The sequence below is a fragment of the Pseudochaenichthys georgianus genome, chromosome 20 (genome assembly GCF_902827115.2).
Source record: "Pseudochaenichthys georgianus chromosome 20, fPseGeo1.2, whole genome shotgun sequence".
Classification (NCBI taxonomy): Eukaryota; Metazoa; Chordata; class Actinopteri; order Perciformes; family Channichthyidae; genus Pseudochaenichthys; species Pseudochaenichthys georgianus.
In genome coordinates, this window is record NC_047522.1 from 125,819 (window position 1) to 149,234 (window position 23,416).

General features: G+C 42.0%; 2 protein-coding genes across 2 annotated transcripts in view; one reads left to right on the forward strand and one right to left on the reverse strand.

Moving 5' to 3' along the window:
* LOC117465937 (alanine aminotransferase 2-like) overlaps positions 1–14,227 on the forward strand; it is a 20,627-nt gene extending 6,400 nt beyond the window's left edge. Inside the window, exons 3-12 of the mRNA XM_034109044.2 lie at positions 443–532; positions 1,362–1,470; positions 4,185–4,318; positions 8,540–8,783; positions 9,262–9,341; positions 9,856–9,992; positions 10,684–10,858; positions 11,121–11,276; positions 13,445–13,557; positions 13,665–14,227. Of these exons, the coding sequence (XP_033964935.1) occupies positions 443–532; positions 1,362–1,470; positions 4,185–4,318; positions 8,540–8,783; positions 9,262–9,341; positions 9,856–9,992; positions 10,684–10,858; positions 11,121–11,276; positions 13,445–13,557; positions 13,665–13,755 (1,329 nt within the window). The 3' untranslated portion in view covers positions 13,756–14,227. The remainder of the gene's footprint in view (positions 1–442; positions 533–1,361; positions 1,471–4,184; positions 4,319–8,539; positions 8,784–9,261; positions 9,342–9,855; positions 9,993–10,683; positions 10,859–11,120; positions 11,277–13,444; positions 13,558–13,664) is intronic.
* Positions 14,228–14,265: 38 nt separating this feature from the next.
* On the reverse strand, positions 14,266–21,914 carry pdia4 (protein disulfide isomerase family A, member 4). Its single transcript, XM_034109042.2, has 10 exons — positions 21,673–21,914; positions 20,464–20,638; positions 20,162–20,367; positions 19,931–20,069; positions 17,908–18,113; positions 17,349–17,507; positions 16,479–16,630; positions 16,158–16,314; positions 15,100–15,333; positions 14,266–14,891 (listed from the first exon to the last, which is right to left on the reverse strand). Exons 1-10 carry the CDS (start codon positions 21,746–21,748, stop codon positions 14,476–14,478), a joined length of 1,920 nt encoding a protein of 639 aa, XP_033964933.1. The 5' UTR covers positions 21,749–21,914; the 3' UTR covers positions 14,266–14,475.
* Between the last annotated feature and the right edge of the window lie 1,502 nt (positions 21,915–23,416).

Genomic DNA, 23,416 nt, shown 5'->3' on the forward strand with positions numbered 1-23,416 from the left:
CTTAACATTTTAAATCAAGGATCTCACAAAACACATATTTGGCCATAACTGTAATAATGACAATTTCACACAGATGTCTCGTAGGATTAAATTATGACAATTTGAACTGTTATTGACTAGTGGGCGGAGGACGCTGTAATTCCTCATTTGAATTGAAGCCATAAAGTCCTCCCGATCCAGATGAATGTCTCCTTCCCTCCCCTCGTTAAAGTTTCACACATCCTGTTTGCAGTGGTGGTTCTAGACCAATTTGACTGGGGGGGCCACTGGGGGGTCAGAGGTCAGTGTTAGGGAGGCACTGCCCCCCCCCCTAGAACCGCCCCTGCCTGTTTATGAAGCTGTTGCTACATGCAAGAGATATTGGATGTAAAGTATTTAAGATACAAGTAAACCTGTTCTAACTTCTTCTCACATGCTGTGTTTTCTGTCTTTTGTATTTCAGGGAGTCAAGAAACCTTTCACAGAAGTCATCAAGGCAAACATTGGTGATGCCCACGCCATGGGTCAGAAACCAATCACATTTTTCAGACAGGTCAGACATCTTTTCAGTGCCTTATATTTTATTTTTTGGTTGTTTTTTCTTACTTTTATTTTCTTTAACTGTGTTGATGTTTGCACCAAGACAAATGCCTCGTATGTGTAAACCTTCTTGGCTATAAACCTGTTTCCTATGCTTCCATGTTAAACTGGCCTTACTGGATTTACACAGACTAAATTCATAGGTGGAAGAAGTATTCAGATCTTGTAGCCTACTACTAAAAATAGAAGTACCAGAGTGTAGGAATACTCTGTCACAGTAAAAGTCCTGCATTCAAAATGTTACCCAAGTAAAAGTAGAAAAGTATTCTCATCTAAATATAGTGAAAGACAGTGAAAGTAGTCGTTGTGCAGATTGGTCCATTTCAGAATAATATATATGATATGTTTTATAATGATTGATCATGAAAGTGTTCTCAAAGCTGGTGAAGGTGCAGCTAGTCTGAAGTACTTTGTAGACTGCAGGGTAGCTGGTGAAGGTGCAGCTAGTTTGAAGTACTTTGTAGACTGCAGGGTAGCTGGTGAAGGTGCAGCTAGTCTGAATGGCTTTGTAGACTGCAGGGTAGCTGGTGGATTCACTCCAGGTGGAACTAAAGTCTGATTCAACACTTGATTATATTTCACATCATTCATCCACATCTGTAGAGTAACTAAAGGTATTAAATACATGTAGTGGAATAGAAGTACAAAGTAGCAAAATATGGAAATACTCAAGTAAAGTACAAAATTGCACTGAAGTACAGTACTTGAGTAAATGTACTTTGTTACTTTACACCACAGTCTAAATGTTTCTGTTGGATTTGTTTTCTCTCCCCCGGTCTCAGGTCCTGGCTCTGTGTGCGTACCCTGATCTCCTGGAAGACAAGAAGTTTCCAGAGGATGCCAAGCAGAGAGCCCGGCGTATCCTCGGGGCCTGCGGGGGCCACAGTATAGGTCAGACACCCCCCCTTTCTCCTCCAACCACATCCACCCCCCCTCCATCGCACCGACCTCCATTCGTCTACTCATTCATATTGTTTGGACAGTGTTTGACTATTCAAACAGGCAGTGAGTGTTCTTTTTAAATAAAAGTTCACTGTCATGCAGAGATGGCAAAAGTACACACATCCTTTACTCAAGTAGAAGTACAGATACTCGTGATTAAAAATACTCTGGTAAAGGTAGAAGTACTGACTAAACTTCTTTACTCAAGTGAAAGTAAAGAGGCTTTGAAGTGTACTTCAGTAAAAAGTACCCATAACTAGCAGCTGCTTTAAAGAGTACCTGACCTCCCTTTATATTAATAGAACAATAATGTCATTGTTAGCTAATGAATGTTTCCATGCTGAACAACGGCAACATGACAACGTTTCCATTGGTCCCTCTTCTTTAGAGAAGACCAGGAAGTGATGGATACACGGATCGTGTTCCAATCAATAGGCACGCAATGACTCTGAAGAATAATGACCACGCACCAACACACATTCAGACTAAAGGAACCAGCTGTTTGGGAAATGAGAGAAGTAGAAAGTACAGGTATTTGAGTTCAACATGAGAGAAGTAGAAAGTACAGGTATTTGTGTTCAACATGTAAGAAGTAGAAAGTACAGGTATTTGAGTTCAACATGTAAGAAGTAGAAAGTACAGGTATTTGAGTTCAACATGTAAGAAGTAGAAAGTACAGGTATTTGAGTTCAACATGTAAGAAGTAGAAAGTACAGGTATTTGAGTTCAACATGTAAGGAGTAGAAAGTACAGGTATTTGAGTTCAACATGTAAGAAGTAGAAAGTACAGGTATTTGAGTTCAACATGTAAGAAGTAGAAAGTACAGGTATTTGAGTTCAACATGTAAGAAGTAGAAAGTACAGGTATTTGGGTTCAACATGTAAGAAGTAGAAAGTACAGGTATTTGAGTTCAACATGTAAGAAGTAGAAAGTACAGGTATTTGAGTTCAACATGTAAGAAGTAGAAAGTACAGGTATTTGAGTTCAACATGAGAGAAGTAGAAAGTACAGGTATTTGAGTTCAACATGTAAGAAGTAGAAAGTACAGGTATTTGGGTTCAACATGTAAGAAGTAGAAAGTACAGGTATTTGAGTTCAACATGTAAGAAGTAGAAAGTACAGGTATTTGAGTTCAACATGTAAGAAGTAGAAAGTACAGGTATTTGAGTTCAACATGTAAGAAGTAGAAAGTACAGGTATTTGAGTTCAACATGAGAGAAGTAGAAAGTACAGGTATTTGAGTTCAACATGTAAGAAGTAGAAAGTACAGGTATTTGGGTTCAACATGTAAGAAGTAGAAAGTACAGGTATTTGAGTTCAACATGTAAGAAGTAGAAAGTACAGGTATTTGAGTTCAACATGTAAGAAGTAGAAAGTACAGGTATTTGTGTTCAACATGTGAGAAGTAGAAAGTACAGGTATTTGAGTTCAACATGTAAGAAGTAGAAAGTACAGGTATTTGAGTTCAACATGTAGGAAGTAGAAAGTACAGGTATTTGTGTTCAATGTGTAAGAAGTAGAAAGTACAGGTATTTGAGTTCAACATGTGAGAAGTAGAAAGTACAGGTATTTGTGTTCAACATGTAAGAAGTAGAAAGTACAGGTATTTGAGTTCAACATGTGAGAAGTAGAAAGTACAGGTATTTGAGTTCAACATGTAAGAAGTAGAAAGTACAGGTATTTGAGTTCAACATGTAAGAAGTAGAAAGTACAGGTATTTGAGTTCAACATGTAAGAAGTAGAAAGTACAGGTATTTGTGTTCAACATGTGAGAAGTAGAAAGTACAGGTATTTGAGTTCAACATGTAAGAAGTAGAAAGTACAGGTATTTGAGTTCAACATGTAGGAAGTAGAAAGTACAGGTATTTGTGTTCAATGTGTAAGAAGTAGAAAGTACAGGTATTTGAGTTCAACATGTGAGAAGTAGAAAGTACAGGTATTTGTGTTCAACATGTAAGAAGTAGAAAGTACAGGTATTTGAGTTCAACATGTAAGAAGTAGAAAGTACAGGTATTTGAGTTCAACATGTAAGAAGTAGAAAGTACAGGTATTTGAGTTCAACATGTGAGAAGTAGAAAGTACAGGTATTTGAGTTCAACATGTAAGAAGTAGAAAGTACAGGTATTTGAGTTCAACATGTAAGAAGTAGAAAGTACAGGTATTTGAGTTCAACATGTAAGGAGTAGAAAGTACAGGTATTTGAGTTCAACATGTGAGAAGTAGAAAGTACAGGTATTTGAGTTCAACATGTAAGGAGTAGAAAGTACAGGTATTTGAGTTCAACATGTAAGAAGTAGAAAGTACAGGTATTTGAGTTCAACATGTAAGAAGTAGAAAGTACAGGTATTTGAGTTCAACATGTGAGAAGTAGAAAGTACAGGTATTTGAGTTCAACATGTAAGGAGTAGAAAGTACAGGTATTTGAGTTCAACATGTAAGAAGTAGAAAGTACAGGTATTTGAGTTCAACATGTAAGAAGTAGAAAGTACAGGTATTTGAGTTCAACATGTAAGAAGTAGAAAGTACAGGTATTTGAGTTCAACATGTGAGAAGTAGAAAGTAAAAAGTCCTCAGAAAAATAATTAGTGGAGTAAAGTACTGATAACAGAAAAGTGTACTTAAGTACAGTAAAGTATTTGTACTCCACTACTTTCCACCTCAGGGGCCTACAGTGCGAGCCAGGGCATCGAGTGCATCCGTCAGGACGTGTCGCGCTACATCGAGAAGAGAGACGGTGGGATCCCCTCCAACCCCGACAACATCTACCTCTCCACCGGGGCCAGCGACGCCATCGTGGTACACGTTACACCGTTTATTACTGACTCACTGTAGGCCATCAGTTCACCTGTTGCCTTACCCCTGCACATGTGACACACTCCGTGAGTCTCTTCTTTATTTAACTCCTGTTGATTATACACTCTGCTGCACTTTGCACATTCTCCACCCACAGACCTTTGCCACTGAGGATGCAGCTTTTTCCAGTTTTATGCAACTAAATCAGGATCAAGGATTTTGTGGAGAGGGGTTAAATGAGGTCCGTATTCAGTGTAGTAGATCGAGTGGATTGAGGTTTGCACGCCCTTATTTGGCAGATGTGTACCTGCAGGAAGCTCATAGGGGTTTCCAATTTGATTTGGGTTTAATGGACTTGTTTATGTTTTTCTAGAACTGACGGTTATGCTATTGTTCGAATCTAGATTGGTGAAGATTAACAACTCATCGGACAAATGCCATTTACTTTTAAAAACAGGCGTAATGTTATTTATATCCACTCACCTACTTTTTGGGTACACTAGAGACGTGTATGGTCAAAGGGTGATTTACAACAGTGTTACGTCCCCCTCTAGGGTAGAGGAGATTAACATTGTTAATAGTTACAAGTAGTTTTATTATATAACAGGGTGAAACAAAATGGAAGGCACGCAGCTTGAACAAACAAAAGGGCCAAAAGGAAGGAAGGACTCTAACAAAAGGAGCCTGTTTACATACAAAGAAATAGATAATAAAGAACTAAATAATAACTAAAATCCTCACTGTCAAAGTGGTACAGTCTAAATAAAGGAAGCTGTACAAAAACACAGCTAAACTAAAGGCAACAGTCACAAAATCCTAAGCTACTCTACACACTAACTAAGCTACTCTACACACTAACTAAGCTACTCTACACACTAACTAAGCTACTCTACACACTAACTAAGCTACTCTACACACTAACTAAGCTACTCTAAACACTAACTAAGCTACTCTACACACTAACTAAGCTACTCTACACACTAACTAAGCTACTCTAGACACTACTAAGCTACTCTAAACACTAACTAAGCTACTCTACACACTAACTAAGCTACTCTAGACACTACTAAGAGGCTTCTCAATACTCAAATTTCCCCTCCTCGACTCCCCTCCTCGACTCCCCTCCTCGAGACTTAGTCCCGCCCACAGGAGATGCGAGCGGAGGACCGAGGAGGGGAACCGAGGAGAGAGGAGGGGAAGCAGCAGACGTTTAAAGAAATGAGAACTCCTCTCCTCTGAGCGGTCATATTAAAGCGACGTCCGTTCATTATTACGTGGCAACAGCTGCATCAGCTGTCGAGTGTTTTGTCATATTTTATAATCTCTGTTAGATCAGCTGAACATTGTTCCCCCACATATTTACCTTGAATTCATTGAGAGTGCGGTATAATGAGACAATAACAGGCTACAGATGCGGACACACACACACAAATATATTTATATAAATATATGCAATTTAAAGTATGAGAGCACTCTCATAATAACGTAACACAATCAGAGACTGGATATATCCCCCCCTCTCTCTGGTCGCTGAAATGGGGAATTGAAATTACGGCCAAAAGTTGTATTTGCAAGTATTAAAAGTAAGCAGAGGACACCAAACCAACTAAGACCTGTCTGTCCGCCATCTGCGCACACACTGTACCACACACACACCTACACACACACACACACACACACACACACACACACACACACACACACACACACACACACACACACACACACACACACACACACACACACACACACCACACACACACACACACACACACACACACACACACACACACACACACACACACACACACACACACACTGTACCACACACACCTACAGCTCCTAAAGCATAATCAGGCTACAGCCGTTGTGTATTTTATTATGTGAAGCACTAAATGGTTTTAGAAAAATATCGACTCTTTGTTTGTATATATCTACTAAACTAAAGCAAATAAAGAGAGTAGGTCTGTTATACTGAGTGATATTTATTTTACACACTGCTCTGCTTTCTGCAGGGCCTCACAGCTGTTCTCACTGTAAACATCGCGTTGCGATGAGAGCAGTTTCTAAAATAATATCCAGGGGATGCATGCAGAGCTGTCATTGGCTGAGATAAGTCCGGCCGTGCGTCACGCCTCCACCGTTCCCGGAAATGCATCCGCGGAGGAGCCGTGGAGGAACCATCAGTGTATCCTCGGTTATAGCTCCTCCAGAGAGCCTCCTCGACGCTCGATCCTCGGTCCTCGGTGTGCATTTAGAGAAATGAGACGTCCTTCAAAATGGCGCGCTGAAATTCATTTCCGGGTCACTACCGGAGGACCGAGGAGTCGAGGAGTCGAGGAGGGGAAATTTGAGTATTGAGAAGCCTCTCTAGTCACACGAGTTTAACCACAGTTAACAGAATTCGCTAAGTAGCGAGAGGCCACATGTAAGAGCCTCCAGAGTGATAATTGTCCCCAGGCTTTGTAGTAATCTCCAGCAGGTGTGCGCCGGCTGTGCGCTGCGATTGGGGTGCGTCGGGCCGTGCGTGTCTGCAAAGAGAGCTTCTAATTTATAATGTTCCACTTATTGATTACATAACAAGGTGAATGTTAACATATTTCTGCATTTTATTTGCACCATTGTTTCCCTTGCATCATCCTATTGCACTACTTTATTACTTTTGATGTCTTAAGTGTGTTGCACTGTAGGGTTTTACCGAAGTGCTTCACAGCAGACATAACATTATAATAAAATATAATATCACAATAATAGATAAAAGGCACATAAGGACTATGGACAGACAAATAAAAGCATAACAATCGATAAAACCGCTCAAACTGACTCGAAAGCGAGGGAAAAGAGGTGGGTCTTCATGCGGGACTTAAACGTTTGAAGGGTGGGCGACAATTTGACATGGGGGGGGGCAGGTATTTCCAGAGCCTGGGGGCTAGCGCTGAGAAGGCTCGGTCCCCCCTGGTCTTTTTCTTTGTTTTTGGGACTACCAGATCAGCCGACCTCAAAGCCCTTGAGGGGGTGTACACCTGTAGAAGGTCTGAGATGTACTCTGGGGCCAGCCCATTAAGAGATTTAAAACAAACAATAAAATCTTAAAATGAACTCTAAAATGGACAGGAAGCCAGTGGAGCAGGGGTGGTTCTAGGGGGGGCAGGGGGGGCCAGTGCCCCTAACACTGACCTCTGACCCCCCTGTGGCCCCCCCTAACAATGAAACGTTTTTTTTGTTTTTTTTAAATGTATATTTTCTGGTACTCGGTTTGCCAAATACCGCAGGATTTTGTTGCTGTAATGTGAGATTGTGCAGACACCCTTATGTAAAGTAGAGATGTAACTGTTCATTGCCTTTATTTTTATATACATATGGTGTTAGTGCAAACATTTCACTATAACTTAAGCTGAAGCTAACAGTAATAACTATAAGATCTATCTGAAATAAATAAGTGTACTGAAACAAATACCAATAACTGGATTGCATTGTTTTCTTCATTACTTCATACTGTCTAGTTCTCTTTTTCGTCCTGCATTTATTGTGCCCCCCTCAGAAAATAACTGGCCCCCCAGTGGCCCCCCCAGTGAAATTGGTCTAGAACCGCCACTGCAGTGGAGGGAAGCCAGAATTGGTGTGATGTGCTCATGCTTGCGTGTTCCTGAATTTTGTACCAGCTGCAGGCGTGCCAGCGAGCTCTTGTTTAGGCCGGCATAAAGTGCATTGCAGTAATCTAGACGCGTAGAAACAAAGGCATGAATTACACGCTCAAAGTCTAAAAAGGATAAAACTGGTTTAATTTTGGACAGGAGCCTCAAGTGATAAAAACTGGACTCAACCACTGAGTTGATTTGTTTATCCAATTTAAAAGCACTGTCAATTTTGACGCCCAGATTTGTGACCATGGGTTTTGCATACTGTTGCAGGGAACCCAGGTCAATGGAAGGGACATCACCATTTGGATGGGTGGATGGATAGATGGATGGATGGATGGATATATAGATAGATAGGTACTTTATCCCAAGAGAAATTAAGACACAGAAATAAACAGTCTAATATATTTCAGAAATAAAATAACATTAAAAAGATAAAAAAGATATATACATGTGGAAATACAAATGTCCAGTAACTTCCACATGTATATACATTTTTTATATATTTCTTCACTCCTACCACCTCAAGTCTTATCCTTTTCTCTTGTCCCCTCATCTCCTTCCTCTCTCCACCCCCTGACCCCAGACCATGCTGAAGCTGCTGGTGTGTGGCGAGGGTCCCGACCGTACAGGAGTGATGATCTCCATCCCTCAGTACCCGCTGTACTCGGCCGCGCTGGCAGACCTGGCTGCCGTGCAGATCAACTACTACCTGGACGAGGACAGGTGTTGGGGTCTGGACGTGGCGGAGCTGAAGAGAGCCTTGAGCGCCGCCCGGACGCACTGCAACCCCCGCGTCATCTGCATCATCAACCCCGGGAACCCCACTGGTAGGACATATATGATCACTAAGGCTTATAGCTCAACATAACTATCAAACACGACATGCAATAGAAGGAAGGTTCGTATTACCCAAATCTAAATCAAATAGGCGACAGAAAACAATCATGTACAGCCATGGTCAGCTGGAACTCTTTTCCGGTCCATCTCATTAGGAAAATTCTCAAGTACATTTTAAAAGTAAAATTGTACTGTATGTATGTACTGTATGTACACTTATTTATATATTTGTATTTTGGCCTATGACGGCTAAAATTGGATGACCACTTTAGTTTTCATTTCATATTTCACTGTAAATTGCATGAAAAGACGAGATGTTTTGTTTTATGTATGTTTTGTGTGATGACCCCAGGAAGATGCTACTGCTAATGGGGATCCTAATAAAGAATACGAATAAGTAGGATTGAAGATTATTTTTATGAAATGCCCGCCCAGCTTTCTTGTAACTCTGCTCGCCCTGTGTGACAGGTCAGGTCCAGAGCAGGAAGTGCATTGAAGATGTCATCCGATTTGCCAAAGAGGAGCATCTCTTCCTCATGGCTGACGAAGTAATGCCATTTCCTCAATTCAGAAGTTCACTCCCTGTTTCTTCATTCTAAAATAATATTTGAGCCTTAAAATGTACCATTTGTACATTAATTATGCACCCAGTGTCACAAGAGGTGTCCCAAGTGTCAGAATTAAAGAATGAATGTAGCCTTAAAAGTTACAATTAGCATAGTAATTACTCGCCTGATTAAAAATATTTAATAACCTTCCTTTTTTTTATTTATGAAAATGGTACCATACTTTTGTGACGAACATATAGTATGTTTTTTTACTTGTAACAATTTCTCCTGAGTCCAGATCAGAAATATTGTATTTGTCCCACAGCGACTTTAATGTACCCAGGGTTACAACAGCAACGGTACAGTGAAGATAAAAGGCAAACATAAAATTGCATGTTAAATAAAGAGGCGAGCACACGTTAATACACATGAAAAACAATTAATTGAAGTGAAAAATCAGATTATACTGTTCTGGATAACGGTGTTCTTTAACTAATCTGCTGTACCTCTCCAGGTGTACCAGGACAACGTGTACGCAGAGGACTGCAAGTTCCACTCCTTTAAGAAAGTGCTGTTTGAGATGGGACCAGAGTTCTCCAGCACCGTGGAGATGGCCTCCTTCCACTCCACCTCCAAATGCTACATGGGAGAGTGAGTACAGGCACGCACGCACGCACGCACGCACACACACACAAAAAACAAATAGAATAATTTAGTTATTTCAGTGGTGGCCTGTAACTAAGTACATTTACTCAAGTACTCTACTTAAGTATAATTGTTATTGTTGTGCTTTATTTGAGTATTTCCATATTCTGCTCTTCAGAGGGTTAAACGTGTACTTTTACTCCACTACATGTATTTAATACATTTAGTTACTTTACAGATCTGGATGAATGATGTGAAATCTAATCAAGTGTTGAATCAGACTTTCTTGTATACTACACTAGTGGTATACTGATGAGTGGGAAACTCTAAAGTAATCTGTATCGGCCGATGTCTGCCATGACAACGTGTATTATAGCATTTAAAAGAAAACATTGTTTGTTTCATAAGTAAATGTAGATGTATTCATTTAATTCAGTTGATGTATTAATACATACATATATGCATTTAGAATAAGGGCACTGAAGCAATTTTGTATCTCTATTATTATTGAACATTTCTTATTATTAAAAGTGTTGCCTATAGGTACATTTGGCTGCTTTGACTCCTGCATTTCCCTACATGGATCAGTAAAGGTTTATCTTATCTTCCCTTTTCTCACATGCTTGATAGGACACACAGACCTAAGCTCCCGCTGTTGACGTTCACAAAGAGTTTACTTTGTGTTTTCTCTGGTCAGGTGTGGGTTTCGCGGCGGCTACATGGAGGTGATCAACATGGACCCTGAGGTGAAGGCCCAGCTCACGAAGCTGGTGTCGGTGCGTCTGTGCCCCCCCGTCACCGGCCAGGCTCTCCTGGAGCTGGTGGTGAACCCCCCCCAGCCCGACGAGCCCTCCTACAGCACCTTCATGAAGGTAGGAACAACTCACAAACAGTTATACACACCACCGCACATAATGCCTGCTGTTCACACACGGCCCTGAATAAGGAAATAATCAGCTTCAAATGGTATGTTCTGAAAAAACGTTAGATATATTATTTCGACAAATTGCTATGTCGTTTTTTTCGTTTAGATTTTTTCGACATAGTATATTGTGTTTAAAAAAGTAAAGAAAAACATAGTATATTTCGATATACTACAATACAACGTTGTGTTTGCTTGTGCTTCCTCCTCAGGAGCGGACGGAGGTTCTTGCAGCGTTAGCAGAGAAGGCGGGGCTGACGGAGAAGACCTTCAACACAGTGCCAGGTATCATCTGTAACCCTGTGCAGGGGGCCATGTACACCTTCCCCCGCATCACTCTGCCGCAGAGGGCTATCGACACAGCTAAGGTATGCACTGCACACTCATCTGGATTCGCTCATCGATGTTAAAGGGGACCTAATATGCAAAATGTACTTTTTGATGTCTTTTATACATAAATGTGTGTTCAGAAAACAAAACCCTCTCTCTTTTCCTCCGTACCCAAATCTCTAAAAACGGGGAACAACGGAGCTGATCCAGATTTGCGTCCGATATGACGTAATATCTGAAATGTGGACCCACGGGCCAATCAGAAACTTCGCTATCAGAAACAATGCCCGACGTCTTTTGGACGTAATATGGTCTTTGTCAGGGGTTAAGTTGGGATTTGATATGTGGGGGGGCTCTGTGTGGAGGTGCGAGAGGTCGAGGATCTCATTATTTGACTTAAGGGATATACACTGGCCTTAAAGCAACTGCTCTATTATCTGTATCAAATGCACACATTGATGCCACCAAATGTCAGTCAAAATAGAAAGTACTACAAATAAACTGGAATTCATTTACATCTTAAATTATTAATATATATATACACAAAAAAAGGCTTACAAATATCCAACCTTCAAATTGCCTTTTTAAATCAACACTTGCTAAAGAACATTTGTCTGGAAATCTCAATTCATTTGTAGGGCTGCGTGAGTATGGCCATAGATCTCACTGTAAACTATTTAATCACCAGATTCTGTGTTATTACGACCGATCATAACTCAGCTTTATGCAGACATACATTTAGCATGGTGTACGGGGCCGGTTTTTGGTATAGGCAACATAAACGGTCGCCTAGGGAGGCAGATCTGGGGGGCGCTGCGCTGACAGCTCTGGGAGGGGAAAAAGCATTTGACTGTTAGAGCTCATCCTAATTTTCGGCCTTGATGTAAAAACATTCACAATTAAGTAAATGTAACACCCTTTTCACCCCGGTTACACTTTTCATTTGCCCTGTGATAAGTGATGAAAGTGCAGGGGTGTTGGCTTATCAGGCGCCCGCAGCTCACAGCTAAAGTGGGCGTGGGAGCGAGAGAGATAAATGCAATTTAAGTTCACACATATTTCCAAGGCACACCTTTATAATTATTGGGATGAACAGGTTTGAAATCATTCCAATGTATACTACAGGACAGTAAACCAGGCATATCGTTTAAACCCTGGGAGATACAAAAATATGCATAAATAAATGTTTTCAAAACAAATGTTTCCACGAACCAGCGCTCATCAAGCTGGATTTCTGACGAATAAAAGCCTTCATTCCACCTTTCTTAAGCTCCGTTCTGTTCTTTGGTTTTAGCGCCTGGCCGACACGCTCACGCATCACTCAGAGATATATTGTTTGTTTTTGGTACATTTATTTCCAGGTTATCGTTTTCAGCACTGTTCGTTTTCTTTAAAACACACAAATGAAGGTATCTTACCAGACGAGGTTGAAACAGTTTTCGTCCTTTAAATGAACAAATCGAATCTTCTCTGCAGCGGTCAAAAAACCGTGTGGCTTCACAACCAAACTAGAACCCAGAGTATCATCAGCAGGACTCCTTTAACCAGCTGAGGCCATCGCAGCACCGATCAGCCGTGGCTGCGGATCCCGATCAAATGACACCAATCAATTCTACTCCATTACATACATTAAACGTTTTGGCTCCTACAGACGCTAAATAAAGTCTATAATAACAACGAGAGATGTTTTAACATATGGCTTAAACAAATGAGCGAGGGTGATGACATCAGAGTATCGTCCTATGTGCCGGGGCTGAGCCCGGACAGCCCCGGCCCAATTTAACACCTGGTCTTTGTTTACATTAGCAAGCATCGCTAACACTCAGAGCTAACCTGTACCGGAGAGAGTGTGTGAGACAAAAAGAAAGGAACTCACCTTGTGGAAAACCCACGAGAGAAAAAGCATTTGAGTTCCATCCTGCTTCAGAAATAATCCTTGATGTGGTTTAGAACATGCTGGCATTTAATCACGGCAGAATTTTACTGAGTATCTGCCGGGTAATTCTGAGCAGCCTAAGGACCCAAATCAGCGTTTCTCCAACAGGGCTGGAATAGAGGGATATGACGGATGTCTAAATGCATGATCGGTTTGGTATTTTGAGCAAAACATATCGGACATGTTTTTATATCTCAGACCCATAATATATGTCTAAAGATAGCATAATAGGAGACCTTTAAATACATTTTGATGTGTGTCCGTCCCCAGGAGGAAGGCCTGGCTCCAGACATGTTGTACTGCATGAGGCTGCTGGAGGAGGAGGGCATCTGCCTCGTGCCAGGGAGTGGATTTGGCCAGAAAGAGGGAACCTTTCACTTCAGGTTAGTCACGGTCTTTATATGGATCAATGTAAAAAAAGGTTAATTAGTCTCATCCACTAAATCTGTCGTGCTATTAAACCATATCTCCCTTCCTGCTGCTTCACCAGGATGACCATCTTGCCTCCCACTGAGAAGCTGAAGGTCGTGCTGCAGAAAATCCGGGACTTTCACGTGCGTTTCACAAAGCAGTTTTCCTAACGAGCAGAAGACCCAATCCGTGCCCGTTTAACGCGCCTTTGTGTGGGAGGAGCCGTCTTAGTCAGCTCGAGGCTGTTATACTAAATCTGATTTTTAAAGATATTTTCACTGTTTTGCATCAGTGAAAAACGTCTATGCTGCTTCCTTGTTTATGCAGCCAGTACAATTTAGATGTGAAGCTGTAACCGTTTTCACTAAATTATGCACTTTCACAAAAATCTACCCGGCCAGGTTTATATGACTCAGACGATGTTAAAATGCTGATTCTATGTAATTGAAAAAGTATTAGTTCAGATGTTTTCACAGATGCATTTCTCTCCTGCCAAGACCCCTAGGAAAACCAGCTGGATGTATATTCAATGACATGTTAGTTGACTAACTTTAGTTACTGAACTGCAAGAGCTATCCATGAATTTAAAGCCTGTCTCAGATTTGTTTTACTAATATTAAAATTGTTATTAAAACCTTTTAATCTGCGTTGTTGATTTACAGTTGAAAAAAAATGGAGAATTTGAGTGCTGGCCTACAGAGCCGCCATTCTTTTATTTAAAAAGATGGAAATCCTCAACAGTGCTTACATGCTTTTTTTCAGAAACATAGGAAAGCTGAATCCCTTGGAATGAACAGAAAACAAAAAATAATATTGAACTGTAATCATCGCAGCATCTCAGTAACACCGTCTGTATCTCCGCTGCGTTGAGAGTTCTTAGCTAGAGGCTTTCAAAGTTCGTCTCTTTTCTGCGATAGCTTTGGGACGTGCTTTTCCAAGAAATTGCTGAAGCCCTCTAGAGTTCTGTCTCCCCCTTCAAATTTAATCGGGCTCTGCTTGCTGTTGCTTAGAGCCAAGTATATCGTCGGGAACCCTTCCGTTTTGTAGTTCTCGTTTGGCACGTCGTTGGCCGTGGCGTCCATCTTGGCGATCACCAGGTTCTTCTCCCCCTTGTACTTCTTGCCCAGAGCCACATAATCTGGCTCCAGCTTCTTGCAGTGGCCACACCAGGGGGCATAAAACTCAATCAGGACATCCTTCTGGGTATCCATGACGATTTCATCAAAGGTTTTCCCGACCACGACCTTAACGGGTCCTTTGTTGTTCTTTGGCAGCGGCTGGGACTTAATGATGGGGCTCAGCTTTCCTGTTGACAAGAGAAAGAAGTTCAGAACAAATGTGGGATTCATTTCAGTCCAAAGTGTTGAGCGGATTAACCCTTACACCACGAGAAACATGTTTGGGTCTATTTCGGGAAGTTAAACCTCAGCTCTTATGAGTTAAATAAAACCAGGATTTCCACTAGAGAAGTTCTTACCCCATCTTTCCAAATTGACAAACAACTCAGCCCTCACCTTTCTTGAAAGCCTTCACAAAGTCTCTCAGCACGTCAGCGTCAAACTCTTCTGGATCCATGGCGAACTTTTTGCCCCCATCGGCCAAAATCCCCACGTTCACTTCCTCGCCGCTGTCGCCCAGGCCGAGGCTCTTCAGCTCCTCCGCGTAGTCCTCCTCATCGCCGATAGCAAACGTGTACTCGGGGAAGTCTTTGGCCACCTCGAGCACCTTGGACCTCCAGAACTGCGTGGCTAAAACAATATAAAAGACAGACAAGGGTTTTGTGGCTGCATTGTAAATCTTGCACAATTTGTAATCATTATTATTGGTTGTTGACGATGTCAGATTAAGAGATTATCATAAGAAATGCCTCAAAAAATAAATAATTTCATAGTATGTCAGTGAAACCGTAGATACCTTATTTGTATACCTGGCTGCTAAATCCTTAGAACTGGTACAAGGTGTGTATTTTGTATTTTGTAAATGGTGTGACTTGCTGCTGTTAAATACAAACCACCTATGTGCAATATGTGCTAGATGTGTAATATATAAAGATGGCGTTAATAACTGTAATATATACCTGGCTGCTCAATCCTAAGAACTACAGGATAATTATGTAACTTTTTTTATTATATTTTTTATTATATCATAACCTAGTACTTTTTTTGAATGCATGTCACATTAAGCTGTAACTACGCACATTTCGCCTCAGGACTAATAAAGGTATTCTGATTCTGATTAGTAGAGCATGTTGAAAATATTAAGAACTGTAAAGCATTGCATCTCAAATATATGAGAGAAAAACAGCATAATACAATAGTATAGTATAATTAAGTATGTTTAAAACAAATTAGGAATGTATAGCTGAAAATATTACAAAAGGTCACTATCATTAAATATATTACAAAAAAGTCAGAGCTATTCAGAATTAAAAATGTTAAATGACACGAATATGTCAAACATGTTGATAACTATAGTTCTTTTTTAAAGTACGTAAAATCTAGCAGGACGCCATGAATAAAGTACCAATAATTAAAGTCCTTATGATCCAGGGTGAAAGCTGAAGGACCCTCACCTTTCCTGAAGTCGAAGCTGAAGTCGACGCCGTAGTAAACCACCACCAGGGGTCTGTTGGTGTAGCGCTTGGCATCATTGGCTGGTTTTCTGTGGCCCACCAGGGGAATCACGTGCTTTTTGAAGAACTCCTGCACCTCCGACACCGCCGTGGAGTCCTGGGAAATAAATTAACAAATGTGTCTTGAGTTCAAAGTGACTCCTTTTGAAATAAGTCTTGCTTTTTGGTCCATTTAGCACTTACACTAAGAAAGCACATTAATGTATGGAGTTTTAATACCCAATGAAACCAGTTCAAATCAAATGACCAAACGGACAGTACCTCCACTGCGAGTGTGTGCGACGCTGGCTCGTATTTAGAGCGGAACTTTTCGGGATGAGAGGTGACGATCTGACCGGGCGAGGCTTTGAGCAGTGTGGTCACTTCGGAGCTGAAGGAGTGACGGAAGGTGAAGTCTTCCCTCAGCGAATTACCTGCAGAACAGACGGCAATGAGTTAAAGCCACACGTCCATTCGCCTGCCGCCAAACCGTTGAAGAAAGTCCTGCAAGCGAACATTACTTTATAAGGTCGCCTGTTATACTGTTTTCCATCAATGTATCACAGGTCTCAGAGCCTGTCTCTGATTGGCTGAAACACCAAACAGACCATTGCAGCACTACCCATAATCCCCTCTGTTTCAGCCCTGTTTCCAAAGTGCTGATTCTCTGTCTGTTACTTTAGATGAAAATAAGGAGCCCCTCCCCACGCCCCTCTGAGAGACATCTGGTTACAAAGAACTCAATGGTGCTCTAGAGGAGATTCAGGTTATAGGGGGGGGGGGGGGGGGGGTTACCTTGGTTTCTGATTGGCTACACATGCTGATGTATAAGAGACATGAAGAAGAGGGGACACATGTTGATGTAGAAGAGACATGAAGAAGAGGGGACACATGCTGATGTAGAAGAGACATGAAGAAGAGGGGACACATGCTGATGTAGAAGAGACATGAAGAAGAGGGGACACATGTTGATGTAGAAGAGACATGGAGAAGAGGGGACACATGTTGATGTAGAAGAGACATGAAGAAGAGGGGACACATGTTGATGTAGAAGAGACATGAAGAAGAGGGGACACATGTTGATGTAGAAGAGACATGGAGAAGTGGATTTTGCACAACAGGTGACCTTTACACATCCCTCAAATGTCTTACAGGCTTCGATGTAGATCTCGTACGCTGCATCCTGTTCACTGGAAAACACGCCGACTATAACGGCATCGTCGCCATCTTTGATGAGATCCTGCACCTGTTTGACGGCCTGGACCTGCTGAGAGGGAGGCCCCGCCTGCTCGCCCATGTAATCAACAATGCCTGAAGAGAAAGAGAAAGAGGTCAATCAAACGGACTGGAAGAGCAGGAAACATTTGCAGACAAGGAAGTGACTTGTCTTTGGAATGCATAAGACTGCATGAAAGCCAGATAATGAAAGATTTAAAAACGCGTCAGGACAGGTTGAAACCCGTGGCCTTTTAAATCGGACCGCCCTACTTCTTATGGACGAAAACTAACAATGAAAACGGATCATTAATCAATAAAATGAATTAATATTAAAAAAATGAAAAACAAAATCTAGTAAAACAAAGAATTTCATTTGAAAAACAATACATGCGAGTAAATATAATATATTTTGAAATGTTCTCAGGATCTTTTGGATAACAAGTATTCGATGACTTTGGCGTTCTGTATCTATTTACATAGAAAGATATCTCACCTTGGTGCTGTCGGGGGCCGTTGAAGTCGAACCTCTTGCCCCTCCTGAAGATCATGATGGTGGGGTATCCCGTCACGTCAAAGCGCGACGCCAGCTCGCTCTCGATGGTGCCGTCCACCTTGGCCAGAGGGATGGGAGGAGAGCGCTGACTCAGGTCCTTCGCGGCCTTCTCGTACTCTGGAGCCAAACTCTTACAGTGTCCGCACCTGGAGTCAGAACGGAGGGCTGTTAGGAACGTCTCATTAACGTCTTCTTCATGTCTCTTCTTCATCAACATGTGTCCCCTCTTCTTCATGTCTCTTCTACATCAACATGTGTCCCCTCTTCTTCATGTCTCTTCTACATCAACATGTGTCCCCTCTTCTTCATGTCTCTTATACATCAGTATGTGTCCCCTCTTCTTCATGTCTCTTATACATCAGTATGTGTCCCCTCTTCTTCATGTCTCTTCTACATCAACATGTGTCCCCTCTTCTTCATGTCTCTTCTACATCAACATGTGTCCCCTCTTCTACATGTCTCTTCTACATCAACATGTGTCCCCTCTTCTACATCAACATGTGTCCCCTCTTCTTCATGTCTCTTCTACATCAGCATGTGTCCCCTCTTCTTCATGTCTCTTCTACATCAGCATGTGTCCCCTCTTCTTCATGTCTCTTCTAAATCAACATGTGTCCCCTCTTCTTCGTGTCTCTTCTACATCAACATGTGTCCCCTCTTCTGCATGTCTCTTCTACATCAGCATGTGTCCCCTCTTCTTCATGTCTCTTCTAAATCAACATGTGTCCCCTCTTCTTCATGTCTCTTCTACATCAACATGTGTCCCCTCTTCTTCGTGTCTCTTCTACATCAACATGTGTCCCCTCTTCTTCGTGTCTCTTCTACATCAGCATGTGTCCCCTCTTCTTCGTGTCTCTTCTACATCAGCATGTGTCCCCTCTTCTTCGTGTCTCTTCTACATCAGCATGTGTCCCCTCTTCTGGATGTCTCTTCTACATCAACATGTGTCCCCTCTTCTTCGTGTCTCTTCTACATCAACATGTGTCCCCTCTTCTTCGTGTCTCTTCTACATCAACATGTGTCCCCTCTTCCTCATGTCTCTTCTACATCAACATGTGTCCCCTCTTCTCCATGTCTCTTCTAAATCAACATGTGTCCCCTCTTCTTCATGTCTCTTCTACATCAGCATGTGTCCCCTCTTCTTCATGTCTCTTCTACATCAACATGTGTCCCCTCTTCTCCATGTCTCTTCTACATCAACATGTGTCCCCTCTTCTCCATGTCTCTTCTACATCAACATGTGTCCCCTCTTCTCCATGTCTCTTCTACATCAACATGTGTCCCCTCTTCCTCATGTCTCTTCTACATCAACATGTGTCCCCTCTTCTTCATGTCTCTTCTACATCAACATGTGTCCCCTCTTCTCCATGTCTCTTCTACATCAACATGTGTCCCCTCTTCTCCATGTCTCTTCTACATCAACATGTGTCCCCTCTTCTCCATGTCTCTTCTACATCAACATGTGTCCCCTCTTCTCCATGTCTCTTCTACATCAACATGTGTCCCCTCTTCTCCATGTCTCTTCTACATCAACATGTGTCCCCTCTTCTTCATGTCTCCTCTACATCAACATGTGTCCCCTCTTCTTCATGTCTCTTCTACATCAACATGTGTCCCCTCTTCTTCATGTCTCTTCTTCATCACCATGTGTCCCCTCTTCTTCATGTCTCTTCTACATCAACATGTGTCCCCTCTTCTTCATGTCTCTTCTACATCAACAGGGGCTCCTTATTTTCATCTAAAGTAACAGACAGAGAATCAGCACTTTGGAAACAGGGCTGAAACAGAGGGGATTATGGGTAATGCTGCAATGGTCTGTTTGGTGTTTCAGCCAATCAGAGACAGGCTCTGTATATATCGAGACCTTCACAGCAGCTGTTTAGTGAGTCACTTTTGAGAAACAATATTGACAACAGTGGCATTAAACAATTTGTCCTTTATCAAAGACCGTCTACCGACTGACCATGGGGCGTAGAACTCCACCAGGATGATGTCTGCGTTGTTCACAATCTCATCAAAGTTGTCCTTGGTGAGAACCAGCGTCGCCTCAGGGGGGGGTTTCCAATCTGGCTGCGCCACCTCTTTCACCCGAGCCACAATAGCTGCAACAAACGGGCGTTGAACATATTTTAAAAGACGAGGTCAGGTTTTGTGGAAGGGGCATAATGATGCTTCGTCATCCAGATGTCCCTACCCTTCTCTGTCCTCTCGCCATCGTAGTCCACAGCTTCCCCGTTCTTCATGATCTTGAAGGTGGGATAGCCCGACACTTCTAACTTGGTCGCGATTTTATTGGCTACTGTTGCGTCCACTTTGGCTACATGAATCGGAGGGTCATTCTCCTTCAGAGCGAGAGCGATTTTCTCATACTCTGAGACAAACTGTTTGCAGTGGCCACACCTAAAGGGATACACGAAGAAGACTTCAATATTGACAGGCATATGGAAAGTGAGCGGCTGTCAAGTGTGTGAATAAAGAATGTCCTAACAGACGCACCATGGGGCATAAAACTCCACCAGCACCGTGTCTTTGCCCTCCATGAAAGTGTCGAAGTTGTTGTTGTTGAGAACCGTCACGCCATTCTCTTCCTTCACCTCCGTGTCATCTTCAACATCCTCCTCCTCGTCATCACTGTCCTCTTCGTCAGCTTCCTGCTTCTCCTCTGTAACATCTGCCAGCAAACAAGAAGAGGACACACACTGATTTCAGCCGTACAAACTTGGCGAGTGCATTCATTTATCAACATGCTTCTTGTTGAAACAGGACAGGTTCAAAAAGATAAGACTAAGAGGGGCAATAAGGTAGAGATCAATGTTCTACAATGCGTATGCTCCTATTCTTAGATTAAGAACTATTTATGCATTTAGTTTAGTTTATAAAGATGGTTTTATCGTCGTCAGAACAATATACTGTAAGTCATTCAAACCAGCTGCACCTTCACCAGCTTTGAGAACACTTTAATGCATCAATAATTAAAAAACACATATATATTATTCTGAAATGGACCAATCTGCACAACGACTACTTTTGGCACTATATGTTGAGGCTAATACTTTTGTAGTTTTACTTGAGTAACATTTTGAATGCAGGACTTTTACTTACAGAGTATTCCTACACTCTGGTACTTCTACTTTTACTCAAGTACAAGATATAAAATTATAATTTAGCTGACGCTTTTCTCCAAAGCGATTTACAATCAGTGCAAAACCCATAAAGAATCAAACTCCGAACAAGGAAAGTGCAGATATATTCACTTCAAGCAAGATCATACCATAGTTAGTGCTGGTGAATCAGTTACAAGGCCTAAATTAACTCAACAAGTGCTTCGTTTTTTCCAGCAATAACTTAATTGCCCAGGTACAGTAGAAGTAGAGGTACCTCTCCCACCTGTGCATTTAGACAGATATAGATAACAATGTGTATGCTCCACACCTGCGCACAGACACTGCGCCAAACAATACTTTATTAACCTTTTGCATTCACATTATGTTAGTGTTGCCCCCTCAGGCCAAGCACTTTCACGTGTGTAAGGCAGTCCTGTTGTCATTAGCTTACCTGTCCTGGTAGCTAGCGCGCTAACAGAACTAGCAAGGTATCTAACTTAGCTAGCGGTCCAATAATTAGCACAGCAGCCACTTGCGTGCTTTGCTTGAATAGCTAATTAAGTTGCAGTTAACACATTAAGATGTTAAATGCTTCACTTACCATCTTCACATTGGCTGAGGGTCGCAAAATGTGCAACGCCGAGCAGCACGAGCAGCAGCAGTGCGAGCTTCTTCATTTCCACGGGCGACGGGTTTTAACTCTTCGTTTCAGGCTAATTAACTCCGCTAATAAAAGGGCTAACACGTGTCATCAACACACACACTCTGTCTGGATCAATACTGACGATAATGTGTGTGTGTTTTCATGCAAACTACTTCTGATAACACAAACAACGCCTCCTCCGTCTGCAACTTGTCTGACTTGCCACGCTCTGATTGGTCCGCGTAATCGGCCGCCATCCAATCACAATACGCCACTCAAAAATACGTTGGGTGATTCTATTGGATAGTTCTGTCCCGGATGTTTGACTTTTATTATAGTTTTACACTCACACCCATGGCAGGGTTGCCAACTTTGGGCACCTGGCTGGAGTGAGATTTTGATATCATGGGTTTAATTACACATATGCGCACGAAATGACTGCTATCGTGTCAGCAGCGGGACCTTAGCATATATATAGGATATATATACAATATATACAAATACACAATATTGGACACAGACTATAAAGGGCACAAAGTTTCATTCACTAATGAAAGTCAAACACATGTTTGTTTCCACTATTTTATTGTGTGCCTGATAAGCAATTAATTGACTTATATAAATAAAAATGTACTCGATACATTTCCATTTGACTAGCAGTTTGAAAGGATGTACTTGAATTATTATTATATATTATCATTATGTCAGTGGTCTAAAATGGTCATACAACGGTGCCGACAATATTATCGTCTATCGCAATTGTCATAGTATTGTTAACTGACTACAAGGGGAGTTGTCATATATACGTTACGGCATGTTTACGACAGTGACAGTAAGTGGGGGTGGCGAGAGAACCACCGGAGGCAGCAATAAAGAGTCCTGTTAAATAACCAACTGTTCCGTTGTCTGTTAATATCCAAGATATTACATGGTGTCAGAAGTGGTCGAGGATGGCAAAGTTTCAACCACCAGAGAGTTTTTGTTTCGAGAAACCCGCCGAATGGTCAGACTGGAAGAAACGGTTTACACGGTACAGGACAGCTACTAAGTTGGACAAAGAAGAAGGTCCAGTTCAAGTAAGCACGCTGGTGTATGCGCTCGGGAAGGAAGCAGAGAACATTCTCAGCTCTTTTACCTACGGGGAAGAGGAAAATGAGTCGCAGTATGATGTTGTACTGGCGAAATTTGACGCATATTTCATCCCGAGACGCAACGTTATACATGAACGGGCATGTTTCAACCAGAGAGTGCAGCGCGCGGGAGAGCGAGCAGAGACATTCATCCGCGCACTATATGAGCTGTCGGAACATTGCAACTTCGGAACGGCTCGTGAGGAAAACATAAGAGACAGAATCGTGGTGGGAATTCTAGACAAGGATCTGTCTCAGAGGCTACAGCTGATCCCTAACCTCACTCTGGAGATGACGGTACAAGAGGCGCGTCAATCAGAAGAGGTAAAAGCTCAAGTTAACCAGCAGGGAGAGCGGGCTTACGTCGTGCAGGAAGTAGCACAACGGCATAGCAGAGGTGCAACACAGAAGTGGCGGCATCCACAGAGTGAGAATGACCACAGGAAGTGCTGGCGGTGCGGCAAAATGCCACACAGCCAGCAGGATGACTGCCCAGCAAGGAGGTCTACTTGCAATAATTGTGGGAAAAGTGGACACTGGGAAAGGGTGTGCAAGAGCAAGCAGGTGAGAGA